General features: G+C 43.9%; 1 protein-coding gene across 8 annotated transcripts in view; it reads right to left on the bottom strand.

Moving 5' to 3' along the window:
* Window positions 1–19480, bottom strand: part of ADAM22 (ADAM metallopeptidase domain 22) — a 390621-nt gene that overhangs the window by 100129 nt on the left and 271012 nt on the right. For all 8 annotated transcript variants that reach the window (XM_040352431.1, XM_040352432.1, XM_040352434.1 and 5 more), the window contains exons 8-13: window positions 16702–16772; window positions 13218–13292; window positions 10741–10812; window positions 6374–6540; window positions 2679–2763; window positions 1719–1809 (exon numbers count right to left, since the gene is read on the bottom strand). In XM_040352431.1, the coding sequence (XP_040208365.1) occupies window positions 1719–1809; window positions 2679–2763; window positions 6374–6540; window positions 10741–10812; window positions 13218–13292; window positions 16702–16772 (561 nt within the window). The remainder of the gene's footprint in view (window positions 1–1718; window positions 1810–2678; window positions 2764–6373; window positions 6541–10740; window positions 10813–13217; window positions 13293–16701; window positions 16773–19480) is intronic.

The raw sequence follows: 19480 nt of genomic DNA, 5'->3' as shown, positions 1-19480 counted from the left end.
CACCCCCCTAAATTTTTTCGCCCGGTGCCACGGCCCCCACTGCCCCCTCCCCACTCTACGCCAGTGTGCCTGTGCCTATTCAAGCCGCTGGATGCTGGGGCCCCCCACCAGCTCGGGGCCCCAAGCAATTGCTTCCTTTGCCTGTCCTGTTGCGACGGGTCTGGATCACACATATTACATTCTGATTGTATAATCTTTCTTAGGTCTACCAACGATTAAATAGTGCAAAGGCTCGCTGATTTTGTTTTTACAAAGCCTTAGGAGATTGTACAATCAGATTGTAACATGTATAGTTGGCTTTAAAGTAAACATACACAGGCAGATATCTGACCAAGAGCTAAGATTGAGGAGAGGCATGCCTATTGCTGAGACATTGGACCTGCTGCTTTTATTCAACAAAAGCAGGGGTGTCTAATCTTTCTAAGCAAAGGGAGAGTTTACTGTCCTTCAGACTTTAGGTGGGCCAGACTGTGAACACATGGAGTAGTGAATACCCCAGCATCAGTGGGAGTAAACAAGGTTTCAGTCTTGATGGACAGTGGGAGTAAATAAATTACATAGCACCTGCTTTCAGTAGTAGAAGGAATCGTGCCCCATCGTTGGTGTCAGTGGGAGGAATAGTGTCCCACTGTTGGTGTCAGTGGAAGGAATAGTGCCCTATCGTTGGTGTCAGTGGAAGGAATGGTGTCCCACTGTTGGTGTCAGTGGAAGGAATGGTGTCCCATCATTGACATCAGTAGTAGGAATAGTGTCTTGTATCAGTGGAAGTAAAAGTGCCCCAAGGGCCCGATAAAGGCAAGCCAAGGGCCACATCCAGCCCACTGCCCGCAGTTTGGAGACCACTGATCTAAGGTCACAACACACGTATAGTGAAGTTTTTTTTCCTTTACCATATAGAACTATCCATCATTACCAAAAGCCAGTACTACTCGAGTACTGTGCCTGATTCTATAGATAGGTTTGGTAACATATAGAAAAAAGTCCACAGGGATTGATGTCAGTGTTCTCTGCAAAATATTGCTAAAAAAGTTTTTCTGTAGTAAGATATAAAATATTTAAACAAAAGAACAACTACTGTATATACTCGAGTATAAGCTGAGTTTTTCAGCACATTTTTTTGTGCTGAAAATGCCCCCTCGGCTTTTTGCGCCTGATCTCCCGGGTTTTGCGGAACCGGTATCGGCCAGCCGTAAGTCCTCTGGACCCCAAACTTGACACACATGTAGCCCACCTCTTCCTCTATAAGTGTGCAAAGTTTGTTGTCCAGGGGACCTACGGCCGGGGAGTACCGATTTTTCAAAAACAAGCACTCCTTCCATAGACTCCCATGTTAAATGGTCATTTCTCTGGTGATTTTGGGGACCCGGTACCAGTCAGTCGTAGGTCCCCTGGATCCGGAACTTGGCACACATGTAGCCCCATTTCTGGCCACCCCTTCCATAGACTCCCATGTTAAACATCAGTCTAGTCATGGGCACAGTGAGGCATGGGCACAGTGAAGCATGGGCACAGTGAGGCATGGACATGGACACAGTGAGGCATGCAGATGGACACCCTAGGCTTGTACTCGAGTCAATACGTTTTCCCATTTTTTTGTGGTAAAATTAGGTGCCTTGGCTTATATTCGGGTCGGCTTATACTCGAGTATATACGGTACTATATGTTATCCCAATCAGAGGAAACAATGCTGTACATCAAAAAACATATCAGTTACATACCTCTCTTCATCTTCTCCTTATCAGAAAAAATGCCCAAATTATAAGCCAGGGATTGTACCATTGTGATTGCCAGGACATCCACCCTTCCAAACTGAAACATGATACAAAATAGATGAACATCACTGATGCCAAAAACACATTTGGGGATACAGCATAAAACAGGAAGGCTGTTGCCATCTTTTATTTTTGCTCATGATACGTTAACTCTTCATGTTCAGAATTCACTGAAGCCTAGATACCCAGTCCAAATTTAGCACATTTAGTATGCATCAGTTAAAACAACTATATGGCTACTTTCTCTACCTAAACTATTATACATAATTTTTAAGGACTTTTGTTTACTGCACCTTTTTAATAAATACCCTGTTTAAGCTGACAATTTGACAAAGAAAAAAATAAAATAAAATAATTACATTTGAAATAAAATTAATAAACATGTGCTTACCTGCTTTGTGCAATGGTATTGCATAGCATAGCCCTGAACATCCTCTTCTGGGGTCCCCTGCCGACACTCTATCCTCCTTCTCTTCTTCATGTGCCATAATAGGAAGATGCTTCTTATGGGGGAACAAGTGCGGGCTTGCTCCCAAGCCAGGCTGTGTGCGTCTATAGACACACACAGCGCAGATTGGCCCCGCTCCCCCTCCTTACAGGGTTTGACTGACAGCAGCAGGAGCCAATGGCTCTTGCTGCTCTTGGCCAAGCCTGAGAGACCAGGTAGACAGGAAGAAAGGGCCTGCAGACAGGCACAGCACTCAATTAAAAAAGGACTTAGTTAGGTATTTAGGGGAAAAGGGGGGATGGGGGGGGGGGACAAACAGCAACTGAAAATTGTTTTACCTTCATGCATAAAATGCATTAAGGAAAAAAAACTCTTGACTTTAGAACCACTGTAATATTCTTTAGTACAGAGTAATGGAACTATACCAAGGCAGTAATGTTTGCCGCTGTACCTCTTACCTCATTCACACCGCCTCCTTTTAGAAGTGAACATACTCCACCAATATATGCTGCTCCACTTCTGCTGCTTTCAAATTGACTCCCCCTGAAAAAATTGGATGTGAATTAAAAAAATAATAATATCCTGTAGCTTATCCACTGTTATTTGTCGCTCTATTCTGCCCCTCTAGAACTCACTGGAGCGCGGACTGTGGAGGGGGCAGGAGCAGGTGCACAGAGAGACTGAGCCAGCTGCTGGTTAGGCATCTGGGTGGATCCCAACATTTTGTTGGGATCCCTGCAGAGCCTGGACTGGCCCTGTGATGCTAGCAGGCAGCGTACTTTAGCCTGCGGTCCGCTGAATCTGGGTCACAGGAGTGAAGAACAAAGGGCCAGATCCACAGCCAGCCGGTGTAACTTAAATATTCGGATTTAAGTTACACTGCCGGAAAATTTCTACCTAAGTGCCCGATCCACAAAGCACTTACCTAGAAATTTTCGGCTGTGTAACTTAAATCCAGCCGGCGCAAGGCGTTCCTAATTTAATGGGGCGAGTCCCATTTAAATTAGGCGCGCTCCCGCGCCGGCTGTACTGCGCATACTCAGGACGTCATTTTCCCGACGTGCTTTGCGCGGTTTTATGTTGCGCCGGGTTTTGAGAATCGCGATGGGCGTAAAAAAAAAAATACGAGTTGCGGCGGGAAAAAAAAAAAATTAGAAAAAAAAAAAAGACGGCGACGCGGGATAGAAGGGTCTACTTTTACAAGGCCTAAACAGTTTAGGCATATCCCTTTTGAGGATCTGGCCCTAAGTGCACTCCTGTGACCCAACGGATACATATGTCCAAAATAGCTTTGGCCATACTTCTCCTTTAAACAATAGTTAGAATTTGACCTGTTGGTCCTGACACACCCTGACCCAGGGTGACAACACCAACAGCTGCTTCTGCAGATGTAGCATTGTCACCCTAGGAACTGCAAATTGCTGGTTGGCTATGTGTCAATCTTATTTTGCACAGCCTCCAGGTACACCGCTATGACGTGCATGCTCATAACTAAACATGAAGCACACAGGTGGATAGCCATGCATGGTGCACAACTTTGGTAAATAAAGAAAAAACAAAGCACATTGGTAATACATGGAGAATTTAAAGTGCATTCTCTTGCCACTGGCATGTATGGTGGTCAGTGTGGTTTGAGATGTAATAATGAAACACACTAGCCTTTGCGGCTTAATCCAATGATTAATCCATTTGTTAGGTTACACTTATAAAACACACCAGCTTATATCAGCTAAAGCAGGGGTGTCAAACTCAATTTCATCATGGGCCACATCAGCATTATGATTGTCCTCAAAAGGGCCGGTTGTATCTGTAAGATTAGATGTCCAGTGCATCTCCTCCCCTTTACATTAGATGTCAAGAGCCACCCCACCATCAGAAGTTGAGTCCCCCACTCTTCCTTACATCACAGTGCACCCCCTTTCCTTATGCTGCTGCTGGGAAGAAGCTGGATGTATTACTTGAAAGCAGAAAGTACAGAGTCTGGAGTAGGACCAGGGAGGGCTGGAGCTCTCCTGCAGCTGCAGGAGAGGTGTGAGAGCCACATAAAAAAGGCCTGGAGGGCCTTGTGATTGCCACCTATAAGCTAAAGGTTTATTTGAGAAGGAGTGGAAAGTCAGAGTCAGCCAAAATGTATCATTCATTTCAAAAAGTACCATTCACAATCTTTAGGCACTTCAATCTTTGCTGACACTTTCATCAAAAACATTTACCAACATATATACATTTTCTTATGATGGTAAATGTCTGTTCCTGTACCAAAAATGTTGCTGGGGGAGGGAAAACTTCTACAAACCGCAACTTTAAATGCCCCAAAAAAAGTTCAGTCCATTACCCACACCTTCCCCAAAACTTAAAAGCGTATATGAAGACAAGATAAAGAAAAACATATGTAGTACATCTCTACAATACATGCACCATTTCCTGTGTTTTATCACTATAAAGACTTTGCAAGTACAGAGAAATACCCATTGTTCGATCAGAAATAAACTCAGCTCCCAAGTCCTGCTGTGGGCTGACAACAACACAACTTTTATGTGGATTGAGTGGTGTCAGCCCTGCCCAGTTTATTTCTGTTAAACTACTGAGTCACACGCACCCCTTATACTCGTTTACGCACATAGACACTACTGATCTGATCTGCAGTCCCAACATAAGAAGTATAAGAGCTCATTAGGCACTTTGAGATAACACTGGAACAGTGGACAGGACACGGGACAGATCAAAATTTCATGAACTGTATTTTTACAGTACAGTTTATAAAAATGCTTTGATTGGTATATTTAACAGACAAAAAGAAACAAATAAGCAAAGTCCATTGTTAGGTATTATAACTAACATTTACTAGCAACTAAGTTTGATCTTGAGTTGAAATGTAAAGTGCATGTCCAGGCCTCAGGCCCCGTACACACGACCAGTTTCCTCGGCAGAATTCAGCTTCCGACCGAGTTTCTGGCTGAATTCTGCCGAGGAAACTGGTCGTGTGTACACTTTCGGCAGCCGACGAGGAGCTCGACGAGGAAATAGAGAACATGTTCTCTATTTCCTCGTTGTTCTATGGGAGCTCTCGTCCCGCCGAGCTCCTCGGCGGCTTCAGTGCTGAACTGGCCGAGGAACTCGATGTGTTTGGCACGTCGAGTTCCTCGGCCGTGTGTACGAGGCCTTACTCAAATGTACCCCCAAGCCTCCTTTTCCCCTCTCTGGAGCATTTCCAAGGATCTTTTTTTTTTTCCTTTTCTTTTTCTGTTACTTTGCACCTGTAGCAAAAATATATTTTATGTGACACTGGTTGATTTACGAAAGGCAAATAGAGTGTGCAGTTTGCAAGGGAATTTGCTCTGTGGCTTAGTAAATTAGGTAAAAGAATACCCAATCACGTGCAAAGGGAATTAAAAAAACTGCATTTTTTGCTTGCACATAATTGGGCTTGTGCGAGCGCGATCCCCCTCCTTCTGAATGTCCACTCAGAAGGAGAGAGCGCCCACCCAGCCATACATATGCAGTGGCCGGGTGGGAAGTAGTTAATATTAGAACACTTACCTGTCCTGAAATCCAGCGATGTCGGCACCCCAGCCGATGTTTCCATCCTGCCGCCACCATTCATAGTAAGGGAACCCAGCAATGAAGCCTTTCAGCTACACAGCCGGTTCCCTACTGTGCATGCGAAGTACACTGCGCTTTCTGAATGGCCCAGCGGCGGGGAAGGAGGAGGGGGGCCAAACTTCGGACATACCTCGCCGCAGATGAGGCCTGACGAAAGTGGGGACAGGTACTTGTCAAAAACAGGTACCTGCTCCCCCACCCCCCGCAAGGGTGGCAAATGTGGCACCGGAGGGGGAGGAGACAGACAAGCGGAGCTTTCAATTTTGGGTGGAATTCTGCTTTAAACAGGAAGTTAGAAGCACACTTGCTGTTTCTTAAAGGGATAAAACACAGGGAAATGTGCATGTATTGTAGGGATTTACTGAAAATATTTTTTATTTATTTATTTTCAATAAATCTTGATAGAAAGTGACCCATATCTAAAAAAAACAAAAACAAAGCTAGATTCTGGGACCCTGCTGATGGTCCCATTTCACGAGTTGTGCTCACTTTCTTCATAACCTATATATTAGAAAAAAGTAAGCATAAAAGGCAGATAATAAACATTACGTACGAGAAGAGATGTATAGCATCACTTTTGTCTTTGATAAAATCCCTCCTGTATTTCATAAACTCTTTTAGCGTCTTGAGAGGATTTCCATCAATGCTAATTCTACTGTTATCAGCCCAGGTTTCCATGGCGACCAGCACAATCCGCGTGTTTAGCTGCTCCTTATATAGCTAGTACATAAACGGGAGAGAGAGAGAGAAAAAGAGCACTTTGTCAGGGCTGCTGGAAAGACGTCACTTCAGTACAAATCCAAATTACTGCGCAGAGAACACGAGACCGCTCTGTAGCTTAAAGCTTAACTTTACCCATAACAGTTTGAAAAACAATTAATGTTCTTTAGCAAAAGAACCTACATTCCACATTATTAATTATGCTACCAGAATTAGTGTGGGCTGTAAATTGCCTCCAGGGATGCTCCTGATTCTTCTTGCCGGAGGCTGCTATTTTGTTAATCCCCAGAGCAGTCACTTTCTTATTGAGTGCACTCCCCTTTCCTTAGTCTCAAAATCTATATGTCACTCTGTAATTAAAATGTGAGCAATTTTAGCCTTGATTGTATTATATGCCTTGGATCTGCTAGAAAGGAAGCTTGACAGAAGCTTTACAGTACTGACGTTCACAGGCTGCCTGCCAAGGTAGGAAAGAGAGAATATCTGGGAGATATGATGAGACAATATCCTTGCAAGTCTAAAGCAGGCCATAGATGATGCGATTGTCTTTCTTTGCCACCACAGTCAGTGTTAATGCGGAAATCCCTCCCGCGGAGCTATTGTGTTTTCCCGCCGGGCACAGTGATTATTGCTAGTGGCTATAGACAGTGGCAATAATCGCATGCTAGAAATCTGATATGCTGGTTGTACATACCTCCCAACTGTCCCCGATTTCGAGGGACAGTCTCTGATTTGGAAAAATGTCCCTCTGTCCCTCATTTGTCCCTCATTTTGGTTTGATCTATATAGTTGTATGTAAAATGCACTTTTTAGCTTTTAAAAAGTGTTTTCCTTTGCTAAATCTTTTATCCAATTTGTAATTTGCTGCATTTGTACATTTAAAAAGCCAATATAAAAGGAATAGTAGTGGTAAAAAAAAAAAGCACTTTGTGGGTTTAACTAATCATTTTTTTGTATCATTTTTTAAGGGGGTGTGGCAGGAGTTGTGTCCTAAGCATACATTCTTTTGGCTCATAGGTGTCCCTTTTCCCCCCCATCTCAAAATGTTGCGAGGTATGGTTGTACCCAAGTCGACAATTAGCCTGCCCATTCATGGATTGAATCTTGGCAGGTCACAGCTGAACTGGCTGAGATTTAAACCATCTACAGCTGGCTTAAAGTGATTGTAAAATCTTTTTTTTTTTAAATAACAAACATGTTATACAGTACTTACCTCCTCTGTGTAGTTGGTTTTGCACAGGGCAGCCTGGATCCTCCTCTTCTCGAATCCCTCTTCCCTGCTCTTGGTCCCTCTCTCCTGTAAAGTGACCCACAGCAAGAAGCTTGCTATGGGGGCACCCTAGCCGAGCTGCAGCTTCACATGTCCATTCAGACATGGACCTGCTATTCTGCCCTCACCCCCTCTCTCTCCTGATTGGCTAACTGACTTTGATTGACAGCCATGGGAGGCAATGGCGCTGTTGTTGTGTCTCAGCCAATCAGAAGGAAGAATCCTGGAGGGCCGAGGGACTCGTGGACATCGCTGGGGCGGCTGCTACACACAGAAGGCTTTTTATCCTATTGCATAGAATGCATTAGTTGATATAGTATAAGGATTGCGCAGAGTTTGTCCTGTCGCCTCTCCTGCTTTTCTCAATCTCCCTAATCTGTGTTCCCTTGGCACAGTCTGTGTCATTCCTGTTTTCTCCTCTGATCAAGAAGCAGCAGCCCCTTTGAAAGCAATGACAGCTCCTGCAGCTAATTGCGGCCATTCGCATGTATTTACTCACTGAAGGATTATCTGAATATGATCGGCCTTGGATGCAGACTGTCTGCATGCAGGGATGATCACTTGCAGGTAATCGTTCCATGAATGATTATGTGCGAGCAGCCACATTTATCTGTAGAAGCTCTCAGCCTTCCATTGCTTTCAATGTGGCTGCCTCCCACAGCTAATCACCAGAAACCCTGGCCTGCAACCGCTAACAGCCCCATTCACAACTTCTATGGGGCCTTACTGAAACCTACTCCTTGATGTTACTTTAACCAACTCCTAAAACGTATCCCTGAGGCTGGGTTCACACTTATGCAAATTGGATGCGGGTCAATGTTGTCTCAAGCATCCCCACCCCTTTGTGTACCTGCAGCTGCAGGATGGGGATTGGACCCGGATTGACAGCTTCCTTCTGGGTTTGTCAAAACATTGGTTCAAAACGAACCCAAGCTCATCCCTACTCTCAATGTGTTCATTGCTATATACAGTATATGTCCCAGGTTGGGAGCTCAAGTGCTTTAGAATTAGGGGCTTTGCAGAGGTGCCTTGATGGGTGTGGCTTTATACATTATTTATGCAGGAAAGCCCCTGTTCATGCAACTTCTATGAACCTAAAATGTTGAAACAGGTTGTCAGGGCACTGCCCTTTACGGTCACATTCCCCAGTTGGCTCTGGGTGGAATTGAACCTAGGACCTATCCATTATAAGTCCAGCTCTTTGCCTCTGAGCCACTGCTCAAGTGTTACTTTGCTTGCTGTCCGTTGGAGCCTGGTGCTGAACCTATGTTACTTTGGACCAATCAGTGGCCTGAGCGGCCTATTTAAGCCAGCCCCTTCCTCCTTGCTAATTGCTGGTTCGTTGTCAGCTTTACCTGAAGTACCTTTGAAGATTACCTGTATTCTGACCTGTTTTGACCCGGATTTGGACTTGACTACTCTTTGCCTTCTCCTACGCTTTGACCTCCTGGCTTGTTTACTGGACCCGCTTCCGTCTCTATTCCTTTGATCCCTGGCTTCCCGTTTTGGACTCTCTACCTTCTGGAACCCCTGACCATTTGGCTTGTTTCCTGGACTTCCTGCTTGACCTGATCAGGCTCTCTAACCCGTGGACTCTGACTTGCACCGGCATCTTCACCTCATCTGCTACAGCTCCCTTGGTGTCTCCGAATCATAGCTTCAGTGACTTCCAGCTAATCATCTCCCGCTGCCGGCAGCCGGTGCCTCTTTGTGCCCCTCCTCGCTGTCTCCATCCCCAGAGGGTGAGGTGCACAGAGTCACAAAGTTAGCCACCCTCGGCATCTCGGTCTCGGTGAGTACTTACCTTAACGGTCCTGACACAGGTATAGTGACTGTCGCTTAAACTAGCACATTATGCAATTGCCTTAGGCCCCGTACACACGACCGGATCGATCCGCTGGGATTGATCCGCGGATCAGTTCCAGCAGATAGATCCGGTCGTGTGTACGGCCTAGCGGACATTTTCAGGTGGATAAAAATCCAGCCGACGGATTTTCAGCGGATAAAAATTTCTTAGCATGCTAAGAAATCTATCCGCTGGAATCCTGTCCGCCGGACTTATCCGGTCGTCTGTACAGACTCACCGGATAAGTCCGTCCGATCCCATCCCTCACATGCGTCGTAATGATTCGACGCATGCGTGGAAGTATTTACCTTCCAGGGTCGCGCACATCGCCGTGTCATTGTCGCGGCCACGTCACTGGGGATGTATTCCGTGGGGATTTTGATCTGATGGTGTGTACAGCCATCAGATCAAAATCCACCAGAGGATTTATCCGCTGGAAATGGTCCGGCGGACCGTTTCCAGCGGAAATCCTCTCGTGTGTACAAGGCCTTAAAGGTTTTTTTGTTTTGTTTTTTAAACCGTACCGTTTTTTTACTGCTTTAAAAAATATATTAGATTAGACATCAGGCTTAAAAATACTATGTTTTCTCCGTACCCTTTTCTACCCTCTAACTGCAGAATTTTCCATCACTTATTTTGCAGATTTTCAAAAGAAAACAAATTAGTTTAAATCAAAGTAAACACAGCAAATCAATGCAGAGCTTGTTATAGATGTAAGATCAGAAAATCCAACACGGCGGGTTTTTCTGTAGAATGACTGTGGCACATACACCCATGGCTATGTCCGCTGAGTGAGTGTGTGTGTGCGCATAAATCAGGAACCGCTGGCACTGGCCTCATCTTTTAAGGAACTACAGCCGCCGAATGTGAAACTCATTTTGGACTATGGATTTCTTTACCCTAAGATTACTGAGCCAGTTTTTATGACTGAACAGTGATTGGTCAGATCAGAGATCGCATCTACAGGTAGCCCAGCAGAAGCAAAAACTGCCCTTTGATTTACAATAGGTGTTAATGACACAATAATAAGGAGAATTTTGCAAACAAGTTTTAAATCAATTCAAGGCTTTGTAATGACACTTACCATATCTGCAAAATTCACAACAGACTTTGCGTAATTGTTTGTCTGGCCAACAGATAATCGGTGCTTTTTATACTGCAAGTAGAGTTAAAGATGTGTGAAATTGATAGATGGATAAATAATAAAGGATTTTAAACAAGTAGATAGATAGATAGATAGATAGATAGATAGATAGATAGATAGATAGATAGATAGATAGATAGATACATGGATAGATAGATATTCCCACACCACTCCGTCTTGCAGTCTTTATTCAGCCTCCCTGGTGCAGGTGGCTGTGCTGTGCGGCATCCTCAGAATTGCTGCAGTCTCCCTCTGATAACCAGAAGAGACATTCGGGTATCAGAGGGAGAGGCGTGCTCGCTCCACATAGTGCTATGATTAGCACCGATACCACAATGACAGCAGCTCTGGCATGCACGGTCACTATGTGAAGAGAGAGCTGCGCATGACTGCAGGAAAGGTAAGTGGTGGATTTTTTATTTATTTTTTACAGACAGTTCAACTAGACCATCAGCGTATAAACGGGACAGCTTCCCCACTAGACCACTAGGGAATTTTCCTTGGGGGGCCCAATAATTCTTATGGTGACCCTGGTTACAGCCATTGACTTGCCACTACCAGTGCTAGGGGAGGCTTATTTGTACAGCCAGCCAATAAACAACAATGTTGGAGGGGGCTTAAGGCAACAATAGATGGAGCAATTTTCTTTCCTGCAACCATGGGATATAAGATTGCTCGATTCCCCTATCAACACAGTCAGTGTTGATAGGGAAATCTCTACCGCAGAGCCATTGTGTTCTCCCGGTGGGGAGGGGCTGAGATGTTCTGTCAAATTAGCCAACGCGTCAGAAACTCCAATCATGTCACTTCCGGTTTCTTTAAACTATCGGTAATTGTAATTGTACACAACACCGGCAACCGAATACAGTCCAGTACAGGAAGATTTAGCTGTTTTTACAGGACAGCGGCTAAGGAAGACAAAGTTGTCCCCGCCTCAGAGGCTGCCATTTTGTTGGCTAGTTTTGGAGCAGAGTAAGGCCGCGTACACACGGTCGGACAAAACCGATGAGAATGGACCGAGGTTCAGTTTCATCGGTCCAAACCGACCGTGTGTATAGCCCATCAGTCTGTTGTCCTTCGGTCCAAAATTTTAAAACATGCTTTAAAATCGAACCGATGGACCGCTGACCGATCGGGCCAAACCGATGGTTAGTACACAAAAGCATCGGTTCAAAACCTGCGCATGCTCAGAATCAAGTCGACGCATGCTTGGAAGCATTGAACTTCGTTTTTTTTCAGCACGTCGTGTGTTTTACGTCACTGCGTTCTGATCCGATCGGTTTTTGAACTGATGGTGTGTACACACATCAGACCATCAGGCCACTTCAGCGGTGGACCGATGAAAATGGTCCGTCGGACCATTCTCATCGGATGAACCGGTCGTGTGTACAGGGCCTAACAATCTCTGCTCATAATATTGTGCACCGGACTCTATTCGGTGTGCGGATGTTGAGTCCAAACAGCAAATCGTCAAAATCTCCAATTACTGATGGTTTAAAGAAACCAGAAGTTAAGTAGTTGGAGTTTCTGACAAGTTAACTATTTTGACAGCACAGAGGCCAGCCCCACTATGAGAAAACAGTGATTACTGCTAGTGGCTATAATAGCCACTAGCAATAATCGTATGTAAAATCCGACAGGGTGGTTGTACCCAAGTTGATCGATCTATCAATTTGGGTACATTCTGCCAGCCTATACATGGTTCCAAACCATCTATGGCTGGCTTTATTTTTTTATTTTCATTCTCTGACTACCAATGCTGGGGAGAGTTTTTTTTACGACAAGCCTTCTTATAAAGTTCTTCTATCTATAGGGTATGTTAAAAATGAATATGTAATAGAAGAGTTTACATTTTTGAGTGTTCTGTATGTCTGTTAGACTTTTGTTGGTGGCACAGCATATTGTGTGGATACAAGGATTGTGGGCATATGTGTGCCAAGTATACGGCCAGTAGATTCTTTTTAAATCATGGCCCCAAAAGACCCTCCCAGCTTCATTGCAATCTAGCCATGCACAGCATTTGGAACCGATTTACTACTCCCCTCCATTGCTCAGGATGTAGTTTGGAGTACCTAAACCAATTCTCTGACAAAAAAAAAGCCCTGGATAGATAGCTGGTAAATAGATACAGCATATGGTTATAAAGGATAATAAATAGGTATGTAGAGGATTCCATCTTTTCAAAACAACAAAAAATACACAAGGAAGTTGAGCAAGCTTTTAGAACCTTAAAAAATATATAGGAGGAATTGACAGAGACATGTACTATACAGTAGATGGAAAACTAGACAGACACACAATAGATAGATAGATAGATAGATAGATAGATAGATAGATAGATAGATAGATAGATAGATAGATAGAATTATTTCACGCCATGTCCATATATTGTTTATTAATAACTGAATATATCATACCATCAGGTGATCATTAACAATCATCAGCTCAACGTATTTTGTCTCATCCACGACACTGCCAGATAACGGCTGAGTCTAAAAGTAAAAATGATTGGCGACAATGGAGTCAAAAATATAATTCTCAAGTAAAAGTTCCATAATGCAGAATGTACCATAACAGAAAAATAAATCAGTTTGTATAGGGATCAAAATAGGATAGAACAAGCAAAAGTAAACAATGGTAAAGCCTGTCCAGTAGGTTAAAGGAGTTCTCTGACCTAAAACTTTTAACCCCCGCTGTGCCCGGGCTGTAAAAATATACAAAATAAACTGTCACTTACCTGCCTACGATCCCCCGTTGTTCCGATATCGCCGTCCCGTTCTCCGGTCCCGGTCTCTTCCGCTTGCTGTGTGTCGGTGACTCATAGTGCGCTCAGCCTATCAGCGGCCGCGACGGGACATTGCTGCGGCCGCTGATAGGCTGAGCGCACTATGAGTCACCGACCCCCAGGAAGCGGAAGGGGCCCGGGACCGGAGAACGGGACGGCGATATCGGAACAACGGGGGATCGTAGGCAGGTAAGTGACAGTTTATTTTGTATATTTTTACAGCCCGGGCACAGCGGGGGTTAAAAGTTTTAGGTCAGAGAACTCCTTTAATGCTGAAATCTGACCACCTCAAGGCATATAATCATATGGCAGATACCTAAATCCTGAGGGCTTAGTTTTTCCGAAAGGGAGTGGAAGTTGAAACTGGTAGAGAGTGCCCGTCATTGGTTATGTTTGGGCAAACCTGTCCATTTAATATCTCCAACAAGAGTGGTCAACTAGTGGGTGTAGTCTAGTGGCATAGAACCTTTCCAATTTAAAGATAACCTTAACCTTTATTAACCCTTATACATATCAGGTGTTCCCATCTCACCAAGCCTCTCTTTGGCGTAAAAAATAATAAAAACCCTGCTAGGTTGTTTAATCTTTTCCAGCTACAAAATCCCCCAAGGCTCTGCTGCCAAGTTGTAAAAGACACAAATTAATTATCCACTTGCTTACTGAGAACCCCCCCCCCCCCCTTCCTGCCCAAGCCATTTTTCAGCTTTCAGCACTGTCACAGAAAGCTCTGCCAGCAGTTTTCTTGCTGTTTCTTGCCGAGAAAACCGTGTGTGTGTACGAGGCTTAAAGGGGTTGTAAAGGTAAAAAAAAAAAAATTCCCTAAATAGCTTCCTTTACCTTAGTGCAGTCCTCCTTCACTTACCTCATCCTTCCATTTTGCTTTTAAATGTCCTTATTTCTTCTGAGAAATCCTCACTTCCTGTTCTTCTGTCTGTAACTACACACAGTAATATGAGGCTTTCTCCCTGGTGTGGAGAAAGCCTCTTGAGGGGGGAGGGGGGCGAGCAGAAGGGTCAGGACGCCCACTAACACACAGCTCCTTTCTCTATCTGCAAAGTAGAGAGTGTCCTGACTTGCCTGCTCGCCCCCTCCCCCCTCAAGAGGCTTTCTCCACACCAGGGAGAAAGCCTTGCATTACGGTGGTGAGTTACAGACAGAATGAGTGAGTGAGTGAGTAACTTGTATAGCGCAACAAATGCGAACTAAATCGCCTCAAGGCGCTTCCCGTCTAGAGTCATTCCGGTCCTTCAGAAGAGGTGGGTCTTTAGTTTTTTCCTAAAGGCCTGATGGTTTTCCTCCAAGCAGATTGTAGTGGGTAGAGCATTCCAGAGCCGTGGTCCTTGGACCGAAAATCTACGTTCTCCCTTCGATTTGTAGCGGGATTTAGGAATTTAGGAAGAACAGGAAGTGAGGATTTCTCAGAAGAAATAAGGACATTTAAAAGCAAAATTGAAGGATAAGGTAAGTGAAGGATATGGATGAGCCGAACGGTCGGTTCGCACCAGAACCTTCGAACGGACCAAACGTTCGCGCGAACATTTAGAACCCTATTGAAGTCTATGGGACTCGAACGTTCGAATTCAAAAGTGCTAATTTTAAAGGCTAATATGCAAGTTATTGTCGTAAAACGGGTCTTGCCCCAGGGAACATGTATCAATGGAAAAAAAGTTTTATAAACGGTCGTTTTTTTTATGGAGCAGTGATTTTAATGATGCTTAACCACTTAAGGACCACCTCCTGCAGATATACATCGGCAGAATGGCACGGCTGGGCACAAGCACGTACCTGTACGTCCTCTTTAAGTGCCCAGCCGTGGGTCACGGGCGCGCGCCCGTGGCGTGCGCCTGCGACTCGGTCCGAAGCAACGTGACCGCAGGACACGCGGACCCGATCCCTGCTGGAGTCCTGCGATCGGTCCCCGGAGCTGAAGAACGGGGAGAGCTGTGTGTAAACACACCTTCCATGTTCTTAACTGTGGCGCTGACATCGATCGTGTGTTCCCTAATATAGGGAAACATGATCAATGACGTCCAGCCCCGCCCCCCTACAGTTAGAAACACAGATGAAGTCACACTTAACCCCTTCAGCGCCCCCTAGTGGTTAACTCCCAAACTGCAATTGTCATTTTCACAGTAAACAATGCATTTTTTCCCCACAAATAGAGCTTTCTTTTGGTGGTATTTGATCACCTCTGCGGTTTTTAGTTTTTGCGCTATAAACAAAAATAGAGCGACAATTTAAAAAAAAAAAATTTTTTTACTTTTTACCATAATAAATATCCCCCAAAAATATATAAAAAACGATTTCTTTCCTCAGTTTAGGCCGATACGTATTCTACATATTTTTCATAAAAAAATCGCAATAAGCGTTTACTGATTGGTTTGCGCAAAAGTTATAGCGTTTACAAAATAGGGGGTAGTTTTATGGCATTTTTATTAATATTTTTTTTTTACTAGTAATGGCGGCGATCAGCGATTTTTTTTTCGGTACTGCGACATTATGGCGGACACTTTGGACACTTTTGACACATTTTTGGGACCATTGCCATTTTTATAGCGATCAGTGCTATAAAAATGCATTGATTACTATAAAAATGCCACTGGCAGGGAAGGGGTTAACACTAGGGGGCGGGGAAGGGGTTGAGTATGTTCCCTGGGTGTGTTCTAACTGTAGGGGGGGTGGACTCACTAGGGGAAATGACTGATCGCTGTTCATACATTGTATGAACAGACGGTCAGGCATTTCTCCCCTGACAGGACCGGGAGCTGTGTGTTTACACACACAGCTCCCAGTTCTCGCTCTGTAACGAGCGATCGCAGGTGATCGCGACCGCCGGGCACGCTCGCGGGAGTCATGAGCGAGTGGGGGGCGCTTGGCGATGGGACTGTGTAAATCTCAGGATCGGATGGACAGAAATAAAAATCCTTTGGCTGCTGAACCAATTACTATTTATGTATTCAATCTGTGCATTTCGACATTTGCATGGAATTCAGCTCTCATTGTTTATCCCCTGGAGAAGATACAGCAATATTTTTTTCATAATTACTGTATATTTAAATGGTAATTTTAAACAGTAATTCCGCTCTGAAAGCCCCACAGAAATGTGCTGTACTCACTTGTCTCTTCTTCCTGCGAGATCTTCTTGTCTTTGGAAGCTTTACAATTGTCTCATTCAAAGACCAGAATTCTAAATAAGAAAAAAGCTTTTCATAGTTGTGATTGAAAACCTCACTGTGTCCTTTGCCAGAGCTATGCACAGCTCAGCAATCTGTACTTTATACTTTACATTTTGTGAAGTGTTCTGTTACGTGGTCAGAAGACACATGATGATATAAGATGATGCTTAAAAGCAGAACTATATTGAATCTTAGCACCAAAAACTCTATTTAATTTATTTTTAATATTCAAAACAATCTCCCCCATTTGCTGCTGCTGGGACTGCTGTGGGAGCCATTGGCTCCCTCTGTTGTCAATCACAGCAAAAATAAATGGCTCAAACTGCACTTCTACAGAATCGCATGCGATTTGAACAGGAATGCGGTGCGATTCATGTCCAAATCACATGTGGTTCCCGAACCACACCAGTGTGAACCGGATCCAAGGGTTACATCTACCTTTAAATTCAGATGGGTGATTATAGATTCTCTAGACCTGTATCAGTTTTGCAGCAGCGTTCATGAACAAGGTGTGTATAGACAGAATCACACACATATAAGAGTGATAGCATAGATGACGCCATTTGGCCAGTTCCTCTGAAGACATCATTGAACCCTGTGTCAAGAATTGCAACGGGAAAAAGATCGCGATAACGATTCTTGACGATTAATTGTGCAGCTCTACTTCCTTCTCTGTATATCGCCGATATCCCGAGTGGTGACGTCATTCCGCGCATGCGCCGTCTGATCGGTAAACGGGCAAGCCGAGACGCTGCTGGACAAATCTCTGTTTATGTCGGGGGGCTGCGTCATTTCCTGCTGTTGACGTCAGCCCCGACATCGCGCCATGGTTTGTGGTGACATTTCCTCCCCCCCCAGAGGCTCACTAAATTAGGTAAGTGCACTTCTATTATTAAAGCGGTTGTATACCTAAATTTTCGACTTTGTATTGCTCAAAGCATCTTAATCTCCCCAATTTGTCACTCTCTTTGTTTTTTTGTCTTACCTGCTTCCTTCTAGAGCTGCACGATTCTGGCCAAAATGAGAATCACGATTTTTTTGCTTAGAATGAAGATCACGATTCTCTCACGATTCTCACAGCGTAAAATCTTTTACATTTATACAAAAAAAATAAAAAATATATGGGCTAACTTTTTTTTTTTTATTCATTAAAGTAATTTTTTCCAAAAAAATTGCATTTAAAAAGACTGCTGCGCAAATACAGTGCAACATAAAATATTGCAGCAACCGCCATTGTATTCTCTAGGGTCTCTATTAAAAAATGTTATAATGTTTGGGGGTTCTAAGTAATTTTCTAGCAAAAAAAAAAAAAATTATTTTAACTTGAAAAGAGCTGTCAGAAAAAAGGTTTGGTGTTTAAGTGGTTAAACGTTCCTAATTTACATACAGAAGTTTATTCCTTTGAAGTGATACAATGTTTAGACTTAACTTTCCACTGATAAAGAATGTTTTTAAAAACTTGGCAGGCTGCCCAGACTTGGCTGATTGCCCAGACTGACTTTTGGCTGAGAGCAGACAGGAAATTCTTTGCATACCAAAGTGCAGAGAGAAAATTATTTTCATGTCAAAGATCCTCAAACCCTGTGTCAAGAATTGCAACGGGAAAAAGATCGCGATAACGATTCTTGACGATTAATTGTGCAGCTCTACTTCCTTCTCTGTATATCGCCGATATCCCGAGTGGTGACGTCATTCCGTGCATGCGCCGTCTGATCGGTAAACCGCCAAGCCGAGACGCTGCCGGCCAAATCTCTGTTTAATGTTGGGGCTGCGTCATTTCCTGCTGTTGACGTCAGCCCCGACATCGCGCGATGGTTTGCGGTGACATTTGGTCCCCCCCCCAGAGGCTCATGGATGTTTACCTTGTGACTCCTACGTCACAAGGTTTGAAGGAGGCAGACGGCGCAAGACAAAACGCTGTGAAGAGCTTCTCTTCGTTTCCATAAACGAAAATTACAGCAATCGTAATCAACTGTGGGCGGAAGTTATCCCTGCAGCAGATGCGGAAGACCAAAACAACAATGGCGCCGGCATAATAGAAGAAAGAGATTGCACAAAAGTAAGGATTTAAACCGTAATACTAATAATGACATTTACTACATAGCGATCGATCGATGCAGCGGTACACTGTCTTTAAGAAAATGTTAATAGTTAGGGTTTACAACCGCTTTAAAGATACAGATTTTTTTTAACATATTTCGCTATGAGATGTTGTTTTCTTGCTTTGCATTACATTGCTGGGAGAGTTTGCAGCAAGAGGATGAGGAGTGACAACAAGACATGCTGGTTAATTTAAATGCGCTATTGACCATTTAATATGGTCCATGCTATCTGGTAATGAGCCAACCTTGTTGTATATCATGGGTGATATCACTGTGGTGATCAGTACTGGATGTATAAACAATTTATCTCTTGGATTGCTTATATTAACCGCTTCAGCCCCAGAAGATTTTACCCCCTTCCTAACCAGAGCACTTTTTACAATTTGGTACTGCGTCGCTTTAACTGACATTTGCGCGGTCGTGCGATGCTGTACCCAGCTTTCTTTTGGTGGTATTTGATCACCTCTGCGGTTTTTATTTTTTGCGCTATAAACAAAAGAACAGCGTCAATTTTGAAAAAAACACAATATCTTTTACTTTTTGCTACAAATAGAAGAATAGCACTCACATTGCCAACATCCGTAAATAATGTGGTAAAGAAAAAGCAAAAAAATAGG

The sequence above is a fragment of the Rana temporaria genome, chromosome 5 (assembly GCF_905171775.1).
Source record: "Rana temporaria chromosome 5, aRanTem1.1, whole genome shotgun sequence".
NCBI classification, from domain to species: Eukaryota; Metazoa; Chordata; class Amphibia; order Anura; family Ranidae; genus Rana; species Rana temporaria.
This window is presented reverse-complemented; position numbering and strand designations above follow the sequence as displayed.